The sequence below is a fragment of the Mauremys mutica genome, chromosome 2, assembly GCF_020497125.1.
Source record: "Mauremys mutica isolate MM-2020 ecotype Southern chromosome 2, ASM2049712v1, whole genome shotgun sequence".
NCBI lineage: Eukaryota > Metazoa > Chordata > Testudines > Geoemydidae > Mauremys > Mauremys mutica.
In genome coordinates this window covers 180,539,838-180,560,589 of record NC_059073.1, presented here as the reverse complement: position 1 = coordinate 180,560,589, position 20,752 = coordinate 180,539,838, and the positions used below count along the sequence as shown (strand labels likewise).

The window sequence follows — 20,752 nt, the reverse complement described above, 5'->3', positions numbered from 1 at the left end:
AGGTCAGGCTTGACAAAGCCTTGGCTGGGATGATTTAGTTGGGAATTGGTCCTGCTTTGAGCAGGGAGTTGGACTAGATGACCTCCTGAGGTCCCTTCCAACCCTGATATTCTATGATTCTATAACTGCGTCACTCAGGGGCATGGATTTTTCACGCTTCTGAGCAACTGTTATACCAATGTAAGTTTATTGCGTAGACCTGGCCTGAGTCTGCTCCACTGTCACATTGATGAATTCTGTAAAAGCAGCAAAGAATCCTGTGGCACCTTATAGACTAACAGACGTTTTGAAGCATGAGCTTTCGTGGGTGAATACCCACTTTGTCGGATGCAAGAAAACAGCTAGTTAGTCTATAAGGTGCCACAGGATTCTTTGCTGCTTTTACAGATCCAGACTAACACGGCTACCCCTCTGATAATTGATGAATTCTGTCCTTCTTGAAAGCACTAAAGCCAGTATAATACCTGTCACTCAATTTCACACTTCCTTCTTGCGCTTTCAGCGCAAATTCACATTTGCAGAAGAATGACCTTTTTCCTTTCTGTGAACATTAAAATCATAATTTCTTTGGACAAATGTTCATAAAAAATGATGGAAGAGGATTGCAGATGCCAGGTAAGTAAGCTTACTGTTTTTATTTGAATGAATACTCTCGTTTACTTTTTCAGGAACCAGCCAATTAGCAAATATCAGCATCTCTTCAGGCAAACAAACATTCTCATATATAGGACAACGATAGCTGCATACCATCAGGAAGAGGCATATATAAACTCAGAGAAATAACTGGTGAAAAAGGCCTGTTAGATCATCCAGTCCATCCTTCCTGGTCAATGCAGCATTGTTCACTACAGTAACATTCACCAGTGTTTTTCACCGTACTTTGTACATGATGCAATTTCCACCATTTAGAACTCACTGTTAGGAAATTTTCCTTTGCTCGGTTTAATACTGAGGGCATTTATTACAGGTGATTGTATTGCACACACCAATGGTAATTTATTAAATAACAAACGTTTTAAATTGTCCCTTTAAATTTTTATGGTATCTGCATTTTGGGTCTAAAAAGGATTGACAGAGTCCCTTTTTAAAATGATTTGGTGCCTTATTGAGCCTTCGTAGTCTTCAATACATTTCTCACGCTTTTTTCATCTAGATACTTTTACTTGTTAATTACTTCAGTACCGAAGAGTAGGAAACATAATTTATTTGAACACCCACCTCCAAAAAACAGAGCCCCACTCAGTTTGGGGGGAAAAAAATGAAATCTGAAAGCAAATGTCAGAGAATCATAGATGTGTAGGGCTGGAAGGGACCTTGAGAGCTAAACAGTGGAGTCCAGCTAAAAAGCACTCACCAAAATTACACCTTCTTTAGAAAAATTGTACTTTCACTCACACACACATCCACAGAAGTCTGAAAGTCAACATTTGGGAGATCCAAACGGTTCCCCTGTGCCGTATAACTCTTCAGAATCACAGAAAGATTAGTTTATTTTGGGAGGCAGGAGTGAGTTAGGCTAGCTTCCAAGCTAACTATGGAGTGGCCACTGCCAGCATTCACCTTATCTGTAAAGAAGGGGGATCTGTAGTAAATTAGGCTCATCATTGCTAGCTCTAAAACTATAAAAATAAGGTTTCCCAATTCTCTTTCCGTCCTCCCACCAATATAATGCATTGTATTGGCATTTTGGAGGCTGAAGATTTTGGGGTGCTAACCAGAAGGCATTACTTTAGGCTTAGGGAAATAAAAATGTGTCTGAAGTTCAGAATACTCTTTTATATTCATATAGCACCTTTCAGCCTGGAAGATCCCAAAGCACTTTACAAACTTAACAAACTACTATAAACAGTTTAAAACAGCAGGTGAAAATACAACTTACAATGGTGTCATAGGGCAGTCCCACCTGAGAGCTGTCCTGCTGCAGGACACAGCATGACAGGTGCAACTGCCTAAGTTTCCTTTCTTCAGACTCCCCAGAAATAGTTCAGTGCATCATCCCAAGTGTAATAATTAGCCCTTGTGGGGTCACTTATTCCCAAAGTCCCACAAACACGAATTATAACAAATGTCCCACAGCCAAAGTCCGTATTTCCCCACCATAGTCAGAACAGTACATGAAACATACCGGTCCAGCATCCCTCACTATGTCCCAGCTCTCCAGTGCCATCCTCTCCTGACCTTACACCAGGACAGTTCCCCAACTCTTTCAACTGGAGTGCCTGCTAGGGAGAGCTGGGGGAATGCCCACAGCCTCTCTGCTGGGAGCTTCCTTGCCAGGGAGCATCCCTCACACAATCCCAATGATCTAGTCTTACCGTCTATACATTGCAGGCCACAGAACCTCACCCACCCACTCCTGTAATAGACCCCTAACCTCTGGTTGAGTTACTCATTTTCCTCTGGGTCCAGCTCTGCAAGTCTGGAGATGTCAGCAGGTAATCTGCTTCCCTGCCTTCAACCTTCTCTAGCCCTTGGCTCCAGCTCTCTGGCTTGGAGCCAGCAGGTTGCTTCTGCTTATTCTTCTCCTTCTCCTCATCCCCCCATCCACGACCCAGCAAATCCCTCTCACTGTTCTGGCCTTCAGCCTTCTTCCACCCCCAAATGTATAGTCTGCAGCAGCTTACCTGCCTTCTTCACTGCCAGACAACCCTCACCCGCCCTCATCTTGACAGGTTCTGATTCACCAGCGCGCGCTCTCTCTCTCTGATCCTTTATAGCCCACAGGTGCTGTCTCACCCTCCTAACTGGCAAAATTGGAACACTTGCTCTGGCACAAGGGAGCTGGACCTGCTTCATTCACAGGGGCCAGCCAGATGGAAACTGCAAGGGGAGGTTTATAGTTAAAATGTACGTTGAAATTTAGCCAGGGCACTGGATTTAATGCCCTTAATTTTGGAGATCAACCCAAGTGCACTGAAATTGATGGAAAGCCTGTCATTGACTTCACTTCAGGCTCATGAAGAATATTTTGGGATCTTTAGCTGGCACAAAAGGTCAGGCTCTTAACTGTAGGTCTCATCCAAGGGATGTATATTCAGTCTTATTTTATGCTACTGTACAATATTTACCCCTCTGAGGTTAGGTTGAATTTTCAGCAAGAGATATAACCTCCTTAAGATATTTTTGTCCCTTTTGAATTTTAGATCTGCAAAACGAGAATCAACAGTTAAGAAGTGAAAACATCAACTTGAAACAGCGTCTTCAGCACTATGATCAGATTCAGGAGCTCACAGAGATGTTGCAGGAAAGTCACAGGTATATTGAAGATCCTGGTCAGAAATAAAAGAAACTAAATAAGAAACCCTTGGTATATTGAATACTTTAAGACAGAATGAATTTAAAATTTCAAAGTACCAGAGCTTCTCAGTTAAATGTTTACTATGAATGGAAGATGCTCAATTCATTTAAAATGTAAACATACTAGGCCTTTTTGTCTCAGTATTTAATGAACAACAATGGAAAATTTACTTGATGATTTCCTTCCTGCTCCATAGTACATTTTTTAGTCCAGAGTACTGAGTTGTTTCTAGGTTCTGTGGAGGCAGCAGAAGATGCTGCTTAGCAACTAGTCTGCTCAGCCAGCTCGCTACCTCTTAAATTGACAAACTATAAAACTAAATCAACAGTAACATTCTAAGTATTTCATTTGTTTTTTCAGATTTTAAACTGTGTAGATTTATACTCGGTTGAAATTTGAATATCCTGGAGGAGGGTGGGTTGGATGAATTAAAATGTTAATTACAGAAGGAAAACGATCAGATACAAATTTTCCATTCCGCTTCATGACATCTCCATTAGTGCATAATTTTGAGAAGTAACAAGCAGCAACAAATTGAGATGGGTGTGGGGGGAGAGGGGGTCTGAATTAACACTGTTACACTAGTATAAAACTGGAGAAAGTCAGTTAATGAAGTTAGCCCCAAAAATGTAGAATTCCTACCCCCTATGGAAAGCGGGACCTGGGCCTATATAAGGACCACTGCCTGAAGTATGCTTCTACCAGAGGAGGGCTCTCTGGGAGGGGATTGAAGTCTATCTTGTAATGTTTTATAAAAGTACACAGGGATGACTACATTGCTGCTTTTCAGATTTCTTCTGGGAATGCAAGTGCATTCTCTACTTGTTCCTTTAGCCATCTGGTGATATTGAAACTGGTACGGTGTGCTGTGATACCCCCTGGGATTAGTTGGTTGGAGGCCTTGTGTCCCTCTCTGACGTAGCACTACATCCATTTTGCCAGTGAGGTGTGAATGTGTGAGATCTCATACATTTTGCGCAGAAGGAAAAAAAAAGGGTGATGGATTTCCTTCTAGGTTCTGTATAAATTGAGATGGAATGTTAGTGCTCTGCATACATACCTCTCGGGGAAAATCCTACATTTTTGTTTAAAGACACTAGCTGAGAGGGAGAAACTGAGGCTGGCCCTCCCACTGGAGGAAAATAGCTGGGCAGCCAGAGGAAGACAGGTCAGAGCAGATGGGTTGCTAAGCAACAGCTTGAGCAGCCTCCAGTTTCACTGCTGAAAGGAGACCCCTGACTTGGGCTGACTCACTGGAGAGGTTGTGTACACGGGAGACTGTAGACATGTTTTATGAGGATATAAATATTGCTGTCTATTTTATTAGTGTTTGAATGGAAGGACTGTAAAGTGTAATGAATTATTTTATTTTAATTAAGTGACTAGTGGTGCTCTGTCAAATTGGGAGAACTAGAATCTGAAGGACGCTGTTTATCCCCAGAAGAGATAGCAGCAGAGGTAGTGGCAGTGCCGAGTGCCACACACACTGGCCTACTAATGTTTTATGTTAGTACAGTGCCCTGGGGATTAGATGGCTGATTTTATGAATTGAATAAATAAGTTTCAGCCATATTCTGGTGGGATCATCTCTTAGGAGCAGAAAATCTCTTAGTCTCCAGGCCCATTTAAACATTGCCCTCTCTGCCAAGACAGTCATCAAGGAGGGGTTGAGTACTATGTGTTTTTTTGTGATGTAGTTACATGCTATTTGAGGAGATGAACTTGAAACAACCAATTTATTTCGGTGTAATGAAGGCCTTCTGTCCAATGGTAATCACTTTCAGCCATTGATCAATGTGGGCTGATTTAAACCAGTGGCAGATACTGTGGCAAAAATCCCACAGGGTCTCATAGAAACAATTCATTTTAAGCAGGCCCTGCTATTCTACAGAAGCTACAGATTCTCTCTACGAGGTTGATGCAGCTGTAGCATCCCTCACAAAGGATTTGAATCTTCTTCAGCAGCCCATAGAGCCTCCCTGTTAATGACAACTTGCTGGAGTCAGAATGTCCTGGTGCGCTAGGCTAAAAAACATCCGCTCCCAGAATTGTGATTAAGTCAAGTCAGTACTAAAGAAAATATACCTATCCACTCTGTTTGTGGAGGATGGGCTATGGATTCCAGGGGCTGATGGTGAAACTCTGGCTAGGAGCCGATTCTGGCATTTTCTGGGACTGATCTTTGTCCCCAGTATAAAACACCTGAAACAAGTTCTCTTGGCCGCCAAATGGTCACCTTTTTAGGATCTGTAATGTAGTAAACAGTTTTATATTATAAACTTGTAATACATGAGATGTGATCTACTAATAAGAAATTAATGTTTCTGGCTAGTTATAGAATGACTCATCTGGTGAGAGGATAGAAGGGGCATGACCCCAGCCCCTTTTTGTTGTGTTTTTGTGCTTTAGTAAGTTGCGCTCTCTCTGTTCTGGGGAGATGAGATTTGGGCCTTATTTTGAGATGGCCATGGGGCATATATGCTAGAAAAAGTTCCCCTTATAAACTTTGTTTTCGTATGACTTAGAATTTTTGACACTTGTTCTTAGAGTCAATGTCATTATATATCTGAAAGATTGCTTTGTATAATGTTCTTTCAACATGATCTGGAGATGGGACAAAACTAGGGGGGAAATCTTCAGCTTCAGATAAAATGGAATGTGGATCTGATAAATCCTAATTTTGGATTTGGAAAAACAAAAGCATCCTTGGTCTTGCCCATCTGTGTCATAAACATATGGGGAGAGAGTCTGGGCTGTCCTCTGAGTGGGGAAGGTTACCATAATAAGGTAACGTAGTACATTTATGTTTATATCTTGGCAGTTATGAGGATTTCAAAATTAACACAACAGCTTATTTTATAGTTGTTTCAGTGGCTAAAAAATAGTTGGCCAGAACTTCAGTAATCCTGAATTATTTCAGTAATTATTTCAGTAATGTAAAATACTATTTTACGTCAGCTGAGGATTTGGTCCAATGAAGGCAAATTTGTTCATATGGAGAGCACTTCTATTTGAAATGTATTATTGATACAAATATTTCCACTAAGGAATGTTTACTTGGTCATAAATTATTCCTAAAAATCTCTCTCTCCTTTTATACATTCAAAGTGAAAAAAATAGCTCACAATAGTTTATTCCATAGTAGAATTACAAAGAAATAGTAGTACCCAATAGAAATGTGAAAGGAAGTAAAAAGACTTTAGAAAATGGTTGAAATAATAAGCACAGTTAGATGTTTGGATTGTTTATTGCAGAACTTTGGTTTCTACCAATGAGCATCTCCTGCAAGAATTAGCAGAGACACGTACACGGCACAGGACTGAAGTTGAGCAGCTACACTGGAGTTACAATCAGTTAAAAAAAACAATGGATAAACATCCTCCTAGCAACATGGACAACAGCAGGTGTTAGTGACAATCCAAGGAAGTTTGTTGTAAATGATTTATAAGAGGGGACACCCTTGAGTTTATCTGACTGTGTGAGCAAAGATTTACAACTGCACCATGAGTTGATGTCTTTGATACCTTTTATTTATTCAAAATTGTTTTTTCTGTCTTTGTGCATATAAATTGTTCAGCAGAGACTTCTCCAGAACAAATCTTCTTTCTTTTTTACAGAAACATGGATGTGCATGATGGCAATTTAAACCCACTCAGAAATTTGATAATATGGTTGAGCGCTTTCAGTCCAGAACTCAGGGCTACCTAAAGCTAAATGTGAGTTCAAATTAGAACTATTATTTTGAAATCAGGACCATAAGTGCCAATGGCCGAGTTAGTTCACAAGGACATAGCTCATATTTTTATATATAAATGTAGTATAACGTAAGTTGAATTATAGCACTGATCTGTACTTATGCACTGGGTACTGCTGTCCATATTATCAAATGTAACATTAAACATGGTTGAGAAGGGAAACTTTTTAGGGAAATAGAAAATATTCACTGCTTGCTCTTTCAATTCCACTGTGTGTGAGACCCTGTAACAAGAGGTGAAACTTTATGGAGAATGTATCTGTGATAGTCCTTTGGCCTGTGTGTGATTGATAGTGTTATTTGTAATGGAATAACTAAAGTTCCTATCAAACATCTTCCCTACACAGCCATCATTGTCTAAGGCTTTTATTTTACTCACCATAACATTACTGAGTGTGAGCTGTACTCTGGTACTCTTTCACCTACCAGTCACATTCTCTACTGAGATCTGCCCTCTTTGGTCTTTCAGGCAGCACAAAGAGGGTGGATTCTAGCCAGCAGAAAATTCCCCTGTCAAATGTGCATTGAATTCTGCAGAAAAGGACCTGGGGATTACAGTGGATGAGAAGCTGGATATGAGTCAGCAGTGTGCCCTTGTTGCCAAGAAGGCCAACGGCATATTGGGCTGTATTAGTAGGAGCATTGCCAGCAGATCGAGAGAAGTGATTATTCCCCTCTATTCAGCACTGGTGAGGCCACATCTGGAGTACTGTGTCCAGTTTTGGGCCCTACACTACAAGAAGGATGTGGGCAAATTGGAGTGAGTCCAGTGGAGGGTAATGAAAATGATTAGGGGGCTGGAGCACATGACTTATGAAGAGAGGCTGAGAGAACTGGGTTTAGTCTGCAAAAGAGAAGAGTAAGGGGGGATTTGATAGCAGCCTTCAACTACCTGATTGGGGATGGGGGGAATCCAAAGAGGATGGAGTTCGGCTGTTCTCAGTGGTGGCAGATGACAGAACAAGGAGCAATGGTCTCAAGTTGGAGTGCAGGAGGTCTAGGTTGGATATTAGGAAACACTATTTCGCTAGGAGGGTGGTGAAGCACCGGAATGGATTACCTAGGGAGGTGGTGGAATCTCCTTCCTTAGAGGTTTTTAAGGTCAGGCTTGACAAAGCCCTGACTGGGATGATTTAGTTGGGGATTGGTCCTGCTTTGAGCAGGGGGTTGGACTAGATGACCTCCTGAGGGCTCTTCCAACCCTATGATTCTATGAATAATCTTGTCTGATTTTAAAAAAATAATTAGCAGTTAATATCTGATGCAGCTTACTCTCTTCTGCAATATAATCAGAAGAGAATCAGGATCAGGTATAATCTATTTTTACTATATAGTCTGATTCATAACTTTCTTGAATATTTTTCTCTATCTTTTTCTAATAAAAAGAAATTCAGATTATTTGATCTCATACTAATTACTCAGTTCTGATATACAGTAAATACAAGTCACTTTTACTAACAGCTGTTCCTGAATTAAGCAATAGGAAAAGTGTATAAGTAACTTAAAAAAACGAAGGTTTTTTTGTAGTTGGACTAGTCAAAAGGATTCTCTTATACTTGAGGCTTCCCATAATTTACAATCTCTTACATAATGCTTATGTAATAAGCAGGCCCAGTACTTTTTTATTAATATTTAACATTTGAAGCACTATGTGCTTTTCCTTTTTGGAATCTTTCCAATGAACTTAATACATAAACAAACCTCAAAAATATCATACTCATGTACTCCTAGCAGTCGCCTACATGTTCATGGTAACTTAAGCCCTCATTAATCATACTCATCATGTGGACTGTCCTTGGGTCATGACTGGCAGGAATCCTGGCTAGTCTGAATGTGATAAGCAGGATTGGGTCTGGTTCCTTTTTAGATAGAAGCTGTAGAACAAATTCCCATGATGCTGCCTGGTTGTAGACAATGTGGGATTGGGTTAATAAAGGAATGAGATGCTGAGCTTTGAACAGAAGCTCATTTATCTCATTTTATTAAAATTGGACAAACTTAGTACAACCCTATTCATTAGTGATATTAAACTGCTGTTTTTGGTTTGTCTTTTTTAAATCTAGGTTCTCGCCTACCCCTCAATTTAAAAAATTAAAAAAAAAAAAAAAGTCACCTACATGCCCATGCTTCAAGAAAGGCTATTGGTCAGTCAGAAAGTTGCTCTTTCCCCCTGGCTAGTACTGAACCTCTGTGTTAGCATAGCATTAAGAGCGCCTCGAATGTGAATGAAGCTTTCTTTCCAATATCCTGCCAGCTTACTCTCCTATAGATACCATGGGCCTGTATGCAAGGGTTGAAATGTTAGCCCCAGCATCCTAGCTAAATCTCAATTTGAATCATTGTCCATTCTGTCTAGCAGGACAATTTCCCCTGCATCATCATTGGTTACAGCATTCTTCACTTCCTGTTTTAAATTAATGTGTAGGGTTGCTTCGTGCTGTCTTTCACCCCCATAGATCCATTTCAGTGGTGGCTGAAGAGTGACTCCTGTAAATGATTTGTCTCTCTCACCAACAGAAGTTAGACCAATAAAAGATAGTGCTTCACTCACCTTGTCTCTCTAATATACTGGGAGCGACATAGCTACACCAGCACAGCATAAATATAAATGATAGTCTTTAGTGATACTCCACAATGCATAGTGCTGTAGAAATACATTGTAAATACTAAGAGATTGTGCACATAGTGTAAAACCAGCAGATGACTTTTTCCTGGTGCAAATTTCCACCTTAATATTAGCATAGTATTTACATCTTAAATGTCGGCGGTAAGGCCAAGGAGCACACTTTTACAATGGACAGAGCTCAGTAAGAGTGATGGAAACACATTTGCAAGAAATTAGCCAAAAACCCTATTTCTAAGCTCCCAGTGATTGTTGCTGTTAGAAGGGAAAAGGGACTTGGGTTTCTAGCGGGGTGGAAAAGATGGTGACTATAAGAAATTGAGGTAAACAGAAGTCATTTCAATTACCATAAGTAAGGGGGTGGGGAGGAAAGGAAAAGCACAAAAACAAAGTGAAGAGGAGCAAAAGAGAAACTAGGGAAGAAAAGAAGTCTCAATGCCTAGAAATTCCCCCTGTCGGCTGAGGGTATGTCCTCCCAGTACAGGTAACTCAGGTTTTTAGTCAAATGTTGCCCCTGTAGCTCACTCTCCCCCCCCCCAACCCCCCCGAGTTTAGTGGTGCTTGCATTCAGGCCCAGCTGCTTTCATTCTGGGTGGTAACCAGCCACCTTTGCTGTGAGCATGCAAACTGACTCACTTCAGCGCTGATAGTCCTCCACCTCCTTCCCACAATTCCCTGCCATCTGCCCAGAAGGACAAACAAGTTCACCCATAATTCACTAGGAAAGACTCATAGAACTTACAGCAGCACAAAGAACTGTGAACTATGCCCCTAGAAGCTATAGTGACAAATGGAGAAGTGCAGCACCATTGATGACAGAGTATCAGAGGGGTAGCCGTGTTAATCTGGATCTGTAAAACCAGCAAAGAATCCTGTGGCACCTTATAGACTAACAGACGTTTTGCAGCATGAGCTTTCGTGGGTGAATACCCACTTCTTCAGATGATGACAGAGTAACTGGGGCATGGCTTTGCATTGTGGCTGCTCACACCTGGGCTACATGAACTCAGGGCCTCAGACCCACGGGCCGATCACTTAGGGTACCTATGTAGTAAAGACGTTTTAATGGTATGAAAACAAATAGAAAAATAAGAATCGGCATCTAAGCCAGTCCAAGCACTATTTTCTGCCATCATCTCATGGCTTAGGAAAGGGAATTGGTCCTGTCCATCTCATCTATGTACTTCCTTAAATCCATGGACTGAGTTGGGGAACTAGACCAGGGCTATGCAAATGGACAAACGAGAAGCTGCAGCAGAGCTGGTGAGCAAGGTACATTTGCCCAAAGTGTTCCAGCTACAGTAACAAACCTTTACCTTCTGTTTGTGCTTGCAGCATCCTTTGATGTTGAATGACTTTTGTATTTGCAATTAGAAAACATTGTGGAAAAAACAGCCAAAAATGTGCTATATGCCTAATGTTTTCTTGGATGCAGAAACTCAGAAGCGCAAAGCACATTTATAGCATACGCTTTCACTGAATGGGCAACATTGTCTGGCAACAGAGGCAGGTGTTCTAAGCACCAGCCAATGTTTAAATGACTCTATACAACTCCTCCAACAGTGTCAACCTCACATGTTCTAGGCAGTCTAAGCTGACTATAAATAAACCAGCAGATGAGCGCAGAAGATGAGTGGGCTCTAGCAAAGGAGCTAGTTTGCTAAATCAGCTTTCAGATAACACACAGCAATGGCTTATTATAGGACAAGCGCATTTTTGGCCCCAAATGCCCTTCGACCAGGAATGGTAGCATGGACTTCATTTGGGCTTATTTGCTTTGTGCTATATAAAAATGCCCCACTTATGAAGGTCATTTAGCATTGAAACATTCTCATTTTTCTAAAAGTGATCCTCTAGTACCACATTGCCTTGGATACATAAACAGTACACACCACTTTTGCCTTATCAGTATTTAATTAGCAGAGTCAAACAAATATTTATGTTGTGAGGGAAATAGTCTGTGCTGGCCAAATTCGCAGTTCCGCCTGTGCGATCCCACTGAAGTCATAGTGTTTGTAAAGCTGTACAAGAGAGCAGCAGCTGGCTTAATGCTTTTGCCATAGGCCCAAGCAGGCTTCCTTTGCTGGCTAACCCCCAATGTGCTGTGAAGGAACCCACCCTCTGGAGTCCCAGGTATTTTAAACGCCTAGAGGCCCGTCAGTGTCTCAGATCCCAAAGCACAGAGCCTCTGTCTAGCACTCCCTCCTGAGAGCTGGAACCTGCTGGTCAGTTGCCTTTAAGCACATGCTTAAGCGCTTTGCTGAATAGGGATGGATTTAAGAACATGCTCTAAGTTAAGCACACATGTGAATTGGGGCTGTGGTTACTATCATAACCACTTAAAAGATGTTTGTCTAGTTTTAGAGCCTTCCGTCTCGGAGACTTATATTCTCATGAACACATCTCACTCTGTACCTCAGCCAGCTGGGTAAGCCATAACGGAGGGGTCTCAAACTGCGGGTCAGGACCCCAAAGTGGTTGTGATCCCATTGCCAAGGCTGGTGTTAGACTTGCTGAGGGCCAGGGCCCAAGCCCAGCTGCCTGGGGCTGAAGCCAAAGCCTGAGCCCCACCAGCCAGAGCTAAGGTTACATACCCCCCTGCCAGGGCAGAAGTCCTTGGGCTTCAGCTTTGGTCCCACCCCCACCCCCACCCCAGGGCGGCAGGGCTCGGGCTTTGGTCACCCCATCTTGAAGTCGGGTAGTAATTTTTGTTGTCAGAAGGGGGTTATGGTGCAATAAAGTTTGAGAACCGCTGCCATAATGAACTTGTGTTGATTTTGCAGTATCAGGCTAATTAAGGAGTCAGAGTCTCAATCCTACTCCAATGCAAATCTCTTGGCAGTGGTACACCAAGGGTGAGGGCAGGGGAGGGACTCTGATTTTGGCATATGGCCCCTAGAGCACTGGAGCTAGCAGGTGTGGTTTGCTCCAGGATGTACATGTGGCTGGAGTCAGAAGGATAACCATGGAGCCATAACCAGCTCTCTGACGCGGCCCACAGCTGCTAGAGCACAGAGAATCTGGCCTAGATAATTTTACATATTTTAATTAACAGTATACACCTATATACATACATGGAATTACACAAATACATAAACACAGCCTCTTGAAATGGGCCACTGAAAATCCCAGGCTCATTGTGTCAGTCAAAGGAGCCCAAAGGAAATAGGTGCAAGCCATCCTCTTGAAATTGTGGGATTTGGGCACTCAGCTCAATTGGGCTCCTTTGAAAACCCTAGCCTTAATTTCTAGGTTCCCACTAAACTAGAATAGTGGACTGTAAAACACCCTTTCTTTAGCAGATTTTTAGTTAAAAATCTGACCTTTTCACTCCCCCCCCCCCCAAAAAAAACCCTCCAAAAAGTCACGTTTTATTTGATTTCTGCTGTTCAGGTGACCTACCATACATGCTTAGGGATCACAACTTCACAAATGAGAGAGTTCTTTGAGGCAGTCATGTTGGGTACAGCCTGAGGCCTCTACGGAAAAAGGTGGTCATCGGAGGTTTTCAGTTCTACTTACCAGGTTTTAGCCAAAGACATTTCCATAGATGTGTTTAGTGAGTAAGTGATTGCAAAAATAACATTCATTCCATTAGTATGTATGGGACAATTCAGTGGTATGTTGCACTAGAACATGTTCAATCATAGATTGAAATTAGTAGGAAAGTACCATGTACAGCTTCCAACATAGCACTTCTACAACATTATTGTGATATCCGCTAATTATTAATACTATTTTAGGCATTGAGGAATATTTATGGATAAAGGGTCTGTGATTAAGTTAAAAACCTTATTGAGCACAGACTACTTTTTTTGTTTAAGATTGCAACATTATTTAGTTTTACTATGTTAAAAGGTCATCGAGGGCGAGCAAATGCACCATTGATAGTTACATCTGCCCAATCATCCAACAGGCAGGACAGTTCCTCTCTCCAAAGTCCATGTGTTCCCTCAAGAAAAGAATGCGTTTGCTTTTTGAGCAGGGATTATATTTATTGACGGCTCTTCCTAGAGTAAAGCATTTATTGTCACAACACTTCCTGTCAACAATAGAGTAGCAGCCTAGGAGCTTGAGATCAGAGACCAGTTTAAGTACTGTGAATATCCAAACTTTTATTCAAAGTGAACTTGTATTCATTTTTATATTTTCAGAACTCTAGAACTCTCATCATATAGTCCTAGTGTCATAATATTGCTTAGCTGTTACGCTAAGCATCGCTTTTCATCTTCACAGCACTTTGCAATCATTCACTAATCCTCACATCGCCCCGAGTAAGCTAAATAGATAAGAATAATGATCCCCATTTTGACAGAAATGTGTCCTTCAAAGCTAGAAGTGAGGGGTGTCAGTCAGTGAAGTGTTTTTAACGGGAGTTTATACATTTATTGCCAATTACCTTAACAGCTAAATTACAAAATGACTTGTAACAGACAGTTTAATAGTTAGTATCATTTACTTTATGAAAACAAGAGGCTAACATGTATTAACAGATTTATTGATCACTTTACCGACTTAAGATACAATTTTATACAATCAGTAGCAGTAACATACATTATGAAAAGCTATACTCCTAAGAAACAATGGCGTATACAATATGAATTTTACTAAAAGTTTTCAAACCAAGCTTTTACAGTGCTAAACAGACTACTGCCATACTCAAACTTTTCCTCTAATCATCGGGAATAATGTTGTTTATTTGACAAAGTAGCTTGTCCATGGTTAATGTGGTTTTAGAAATCAACAAGACAACTTTAAAAGGTTTAAACATCCATAACATTGTCATGACTAACATTCACACTGATAAAGTGATATATTTAATACTTTATAGCATTATTAAACAGTGTAAAAATATATTGCATATATATATATATATTTGTTTCCTTTTTCCTGAAAAAAACCCTAGTACAGACTAGTAGTATATGACTCCCTTTCAAGTTTCTTTCTTTCTTTTTTTTTTTTTGTTAGATTGAATAGTAGTTGAAATGAAACTAAGATATGGGAACAGAGAATCACTGATGTGCTCCCCCATAACCTCTGTCATAACTGTTAACCCCTTGGCACACTGGTGGGTCCATCTTTCCTGCTATTAAAGCCAGTGGATGAAATCCTGTCCCCATTGAAGTCAATGGGACTTTTGCCATGGACTTCAATGGGGCCAGCATTCCACCCGGTGTGTTCTGCAATGAAAAATGCCTGGCTCCCTTCACCAAGAGGTTAAATGTATGTTTATCCACTACAGAAAAAAATTAAGAAATGCTACACTCAAATTGTTCATTTGCAATCATGGAAAAAAAATCAGTGATAAATTAGTCAGAAAAAAGGTTAAATGATCTTAGGTTTTTACAGTGTTGAAAATTTCACAGTGGCCACAGTATGCTAGTACAGATGAATGTTAATGTTTGCAATACTAAACATTGAGTATAAGGTAATCATAAGTACACAGCAGCTTCCTGGTTTTCTGGGCCAAGATGAAAGGCATAACAAAACAGGAACAAGAAATGATCAGATTAGTTTTAGCTATTTATCAGGCTGTACACGGCTCCAAGGAAAACAAGAACAAGACCCATCTCCATGTTGCAAACAAACAACTATCTGACACAGATTGTGGCTACTACTCTAGCCAAAGCAATTCTCCTTCCACACCAGTGGGTAGGTCCTGACAGTAAGCACATCCAGACATATGTAGATCCAAGACAATATAAGCCAAATCAGCTGTATATATTGGAACAGGATGAGACAGATAAAAGATGTAATTAAAGAGCAAAGGATAATATGCATAAATAAATGGCCATGGCTGAAAATGAATTATAAAAAACACCCAGAAACTGAATTCAAAAAATACTCTTCTGTATAAATATATATTTTTCCGGTGCTGTTTAAATTTATGACATGATTCAATCTTGGTAAGGATAAATCTCAACCTATATACCCATTATTGGCCATTTCTTTAATCTGCAGCATTTCGAGACAAACAAACCATCTTATACTATTGGCATTATGGGGGAAAACCTCCCAGTGGAGTTGTCTGCTGAGGCTAATATATTCTGAATCCAGCACAGAGAAAAAACACTCATGTTACACGCTATAATTTGTTGTTGTCTTTGACATTGTGACTTCATGTAATTCATTGCTTAGTGAATGTACTTTGTCAACAGGTTTAGGTTCTTGTGTGTGTGTCCAGGCTTTTACACAAGGCCTTTATAAAATGTGTGTATATAGTTAGTAAGAATAATTTACCACAGAAAAATAAAAAGCTATATTTGATGGCTCCATTAACACCAACTGTCTTTAACAGAGCCCATGCAGAACTATTCCACATTTTTAAAATTACTTTGTTTAAAATAGCACTTGAGTAAGTACCAACACACATTCATCTACTGTAAACTGGAACCTGAAATAATGCACCATCATCTGGAAGTAGATCACCTTTCATTTTTTTAAACCATCAATAGAATAACTCCTGATTAAAATGGAGAGTTATGTGAGGCACGTGAGTATATTTTTTCAAGGCTGTATTTTTAGTTAAATTGAGCATAACTTTATTCACGTGGCACTAAAAATCAAAAGTAATTGAATCTTGAGCATGCATTATTAAGCACACTGGCTGAAATAACCACTAAGTGACAGGTCTCTTTAAAACATATAATTTAGAAAAAATTAACAGTACAATGGAAACAGCTTCTATCAAGTGCCATGTACTTTTCAGTTATTCAGGAAGTTAACAGATGCTTATACATATATTTCAAAAATTAACTCATCACCCGATGAGTGACCGACTTCAGTGGAGAGTGCTGGATGATCAGCACTTTTCAAGATCAGGCCAGTTATTTGGATACTTAAATAGGAATTTAGGAGCTTAACTTTAGACACCAACTTTGGATAATCTTGGCATTTGTTTATATACTGTTTACACTTGCCCAAATAGATCTGTGTACATGAGAAAAGACGGTAGAGTATAACAGCCATTTCAGAATGGCATTAGAACACTTCAGTAATACCATACGTGTCAATATCCAGCAAATGTACTCAGGGCTATTTTCCTTATTTTTAATCAAATTGCTTTGTGTTATAGCAAAAATCCACGTACCCACATAAGCAGGAAAGAGGAAGGTCATTTGAATGAAATAAGAGCTAATCCAAAACCCAAACTAATTCCAATCCTTTTTTCCAAGGTTAACAACAACTAAAATTAGACTTTTTACCTTGTTTTGAAATCCACCTCTCTGGCTTCAGAGATCAATATAGATGAGGAAATACTGGAAAACTATGAAAAATAGCTGTCCTGGCAGTATTCCTACAGCTCCTGATGTCATGATCAGTTCTTGGGCAATGGAGGTTCTGTCTGCAGCACATCCAAACCTTCGGACGCTGCCCCGTCACTAGTTTGAAAGTCAAAGTCTCAAGAGCTTCTTTCTTAGATTGCCATTGCTTTGGGGATCTAGCAAGTGGTAGACTGTGGGGATTGTGATGGTAGTAGAGTGTCTCTTGCTGGCTTTATGGATAAATATATGAAAACAGTCTAGGCACTGTTTTCACACATTTGGGTGCTCCAATGGGATGTGGGCGCCAAGTGCCAATGTGGGATTTATTTAGGTGTCCAGCTGAGGCACCAGTTTGATTATGTGGCTTGTAGCATTTATTATGAGTTTAGTGTGAGTTTGATCTCTCTGCACTGATGTCTCATATTTGGAATATTCCTTTTTGGGCTTGTGTAATAATAATTATGGGCCAACAGCTCAAGGCCAGACATCTGTGGAGGAGCTATAGAGCTGCCCTGACAGGGATTTCTGTCCTCCGTTGTATGGAGAGGGTTTTGCAGTGTCAGAACCAGGCCAAGCCACATAGCTCTGGGCCGGTTTGGTGGGAGGGCCAGGATTTGGCCCCAAGAGCTTTACGTTTTGGATCAGCACCCGTATGGCACAAATACTAGTTACATGTACAGTGTAGGTACACACACACACATACACACCTGCTTACAAAACACGTACAAATCTTGTGTATAGTATTACTCACTACTGAGCAATTGGCATGGTAAGTAAAGTCCTTATAGCTTGCACTACAAATAGAATGTACAAAAAGATGCGGTTACTTTGGCACACACTGAAGACTAATAGCTTGGCGGGCATGTGCTAATGCATGCAACATGTTACATTTTCTCCTTATTATGAGGTCAAAATGGTTCTTGGCCAATGGAGGGCAGAGAACACTTATTCAGGATTACAAATAGGACACAGATAGATGCCCCCAGAAAGTACATACATACATCACCATAAGGCAGGGTTATGCTAGCAATACGGCATTGCACACCGAGGCACAAAGAATCAAACTTTATTTTGTAACAGTTAATAGCCTAAAAGAAATAAAAATTGATTTTCAGATTAGTTTTAAGATGTTTTGGGAAGGATAATGCGTCTCTAGAAAAAACATATGGAGGTACAACCAGCACTGCAAACCAAGTCAGTGAAAATTACTTCTAGATCTGAAGCATGAAATGAAGTGTCAGATGCTGTAAATTACAAAAAATTAATAGAGCTACTGGAGGAAAAAAAACCCAAGCATTGTTCAAAATATTTATTCAGGACTCAGGCCTTCTATAACCCCAGCATGTTTTCTTGTCCACATAGAGTCAATGAAATGCACTGGTGCCATGCTTTAGCCAAAAATATCTTCTGATGGGAATCCCTAAACTGCTGAAAACTATGAACTTTGAAGAGACTTTTGAGTTTAAAGATACCAAACAGAAAACCAACAATAAATCTCTTACTGAAACCACACAGTTACTAGGAAATTTTGGTGAACTGCAAATATAAATCTGGTGGCTTTATCCTGGACAGTCTCCCCTGTGTAAAATATTTACTTAATCTGGACTCATAAAAATATTTGATTACAATTCATCATGTAATTGCTCATGCAGAAGAGTTGTTAAAGCAAAATTGCCCTTTTAAATGCATGTGATATCGTAAGACTGTTACAGCTTCCATAGCCATAAATAAAAGGACAAAAACTTAATTACTGACTGCTTTATATAAATGTGATTATAGGGAAGAAATCCTAAAGCGTAGGAGAACTACACTGACTAAATATTAAAGCACATCATGTACTCAAAATCATTTATTAAACTAGCACTATAGCAAGAATCAAATCTGATTTTTGTGTAACTTCACTTTTAAAAAGTCCATTTGTTTCCCCCAGTCAGCACTTTAATTTCTTGGGTCTTGATCCTGCAAAGACTAATAATGCACGTGCTTAACTTTGCACACAGGGTGGAAAGTTAAGCACATGTAAGGCTTTGCAGGACTGGGCCCTGCCTTAGTGTTAATGGAATCCTAGGCATAGTTATGACTTCTGTATTTTGGGGGGAAGAGGGCAGCTCCAGTCAGGCCCACAGTGCCTGCCCCAGGCTTGCAGTTTGCACAGGGGGTGAGGGGGGGGGGAGAGAATGCCCCTTGGTCCCCTCGAACTATGCCCATGACTGCAATTGATTTTTAAATTAATTGTGTTTGATTTGTTTAAAATATAGATTTTGATCTTTGCCATATCACATTTGAAGTATCTTGTCATGTTTCAATACTATGAGCTTCAAAGGATGCAAAAATCAAATTACAAATGAAAACAAAAAAAGATGAGGACTACAAGATTCGTACAGTGACTTTTGTGTGTGTGTGAATTGAGAAGCACTGGGTGCTTCAAATCAGACTGACATGAATGCCCAGTGAGATGGAACGGACTTAGATGCATGGAAAAAGATCACAAGCAGAAAACCTGCAATGTACACAAATCCTGACTAGGGACCATGCCATTTACCCAGCCTAGAGTAACGATGTACAATAGAAGCACACCTACGACTACACTGCTTAATGGGGTGCAGCCTGCTGCCTCCTACACATATTACTGTTATCCTCCACACACCCTGCTCTCCAAGTGCAGGGGCTGCAACTGTGCCTGGCCCTCGTGCAGGCTACACAAGGGGCAGGCTCTTTGCATCCTTCCCACACTGAGCACCTTTGTAAGGGCTAGGCAGACACTGAATCTCAGAAAGTAAGTGTCACTGTTTTGTGTTCTCACCTCCAGTTAGCAGCAGAGAAAAGACCCATCACAAAAGATTTTCTTTCCTACTATCTCCCCTCTTCACCCTCATTTTAAAGTAACTTCTTCACCTGTTCTATTTGGCTTTTAAAAATTGACAATTGAAAAAATATTAAAGTAAATATGCATTTAACATTTTAAAAGGAAATATATAAATGCTTCTGTCAACCTATAATGGTGCTGTCAGTGTTATTTTCTTAAGGCCCGATCCAAAGCCCATTGAAGTCAATAGGAGACTTTCCATTGACTTCAATGGTCTTTGGATAAGGCCCTTACAGAGCATGTTTCTTTTGGTAGGAACTTTGGTGGGCTTGGAAGGATTCAATTTTTATCTTTATATGTTGGTAAACATCCATGTCATCGCACACACGGACCAACAGAAAATATTTCCATAGATAATCATCAAAATTTAATAGGCAGCGTAAGAAAAATGCTGCTTGAGAACTTACTAGAATTTGATATAAGGATATTTACTTTGTGTATTACAACATCGTATTACAACATACAATGTTTACAATTTGTGTTTTAACGGTTGCAAAGCTACCTTTTTTTACTTGCAACATCAACTGCCATTAAATAATTGTCTGACCACCCCCAAATGGGAAAATTTAAAAATCAATAAAAATTGGGGAAAAAAATGCTTTAAAATAAATACTGATATCTGATAAAATTAGAAAAAAAAATAAAAATCAAATTCTGCCAAGCCTATTTCTACACCGGAAGTAGTGTGCAGTAACTATAGTAATAGTGTTGTTGGTGCTATCAAGCTTGTCGATGCAACAAAGAGTAATTCAATATTTCTGTTCCTTGTCAGCAGGTAACTACGACCTGCACCCACTAGCCTTAGGGTCCGGACCTGCACACACTCCAAACATGGAACTCCTGTACACAATACAAAGTGTACAGTGCTCACATTATATTATAAATATTTGCACTGTACAGATGTAGAATTATGTACAAAAAATAACTGCATTCAAAAATAAAACAA

General features: G+C 40.1%; 1 protein-coding gene across 4 annotated transcripts in view; it reads left to right on the top strand.

Annotated features, from left to right (window-relative positions):
* Positions 1 to 7,696, top strand: part of CEP72 (centrosomal protein 72) — a 76,325-nt gene extending 68,629 nt beyond the window's left edge. For 2 of the 4 annotated variants that reach the window (XM_045005876.1, XM_045005875.1), the window contains exons 13-14: positions 3,144 to 3,255; positions 6,553 to 7,696. In XM_045005876.1, coding sequence (XP_044861811.1) covers positions 3,144 to 3,255; positions 6,553 to 6,709 — 269 coding nt within the window. In that variant the 3' untranslated portion in view covers positions 6,710 to 7,696. Of the gene's footprint in view, positions 1 to 502; positions 616 to 3,143; positions 3,256 to 6,552 lie in introns of all 4 variants that reach the window. The other 2 variants (XR_006576993.1, XR_006576994.1) reach the window with 2 other exon arrangements.
* The last annotated feature ends 13,056 nt before the right edge of the window (positions 7,697 to 20,752 follow it).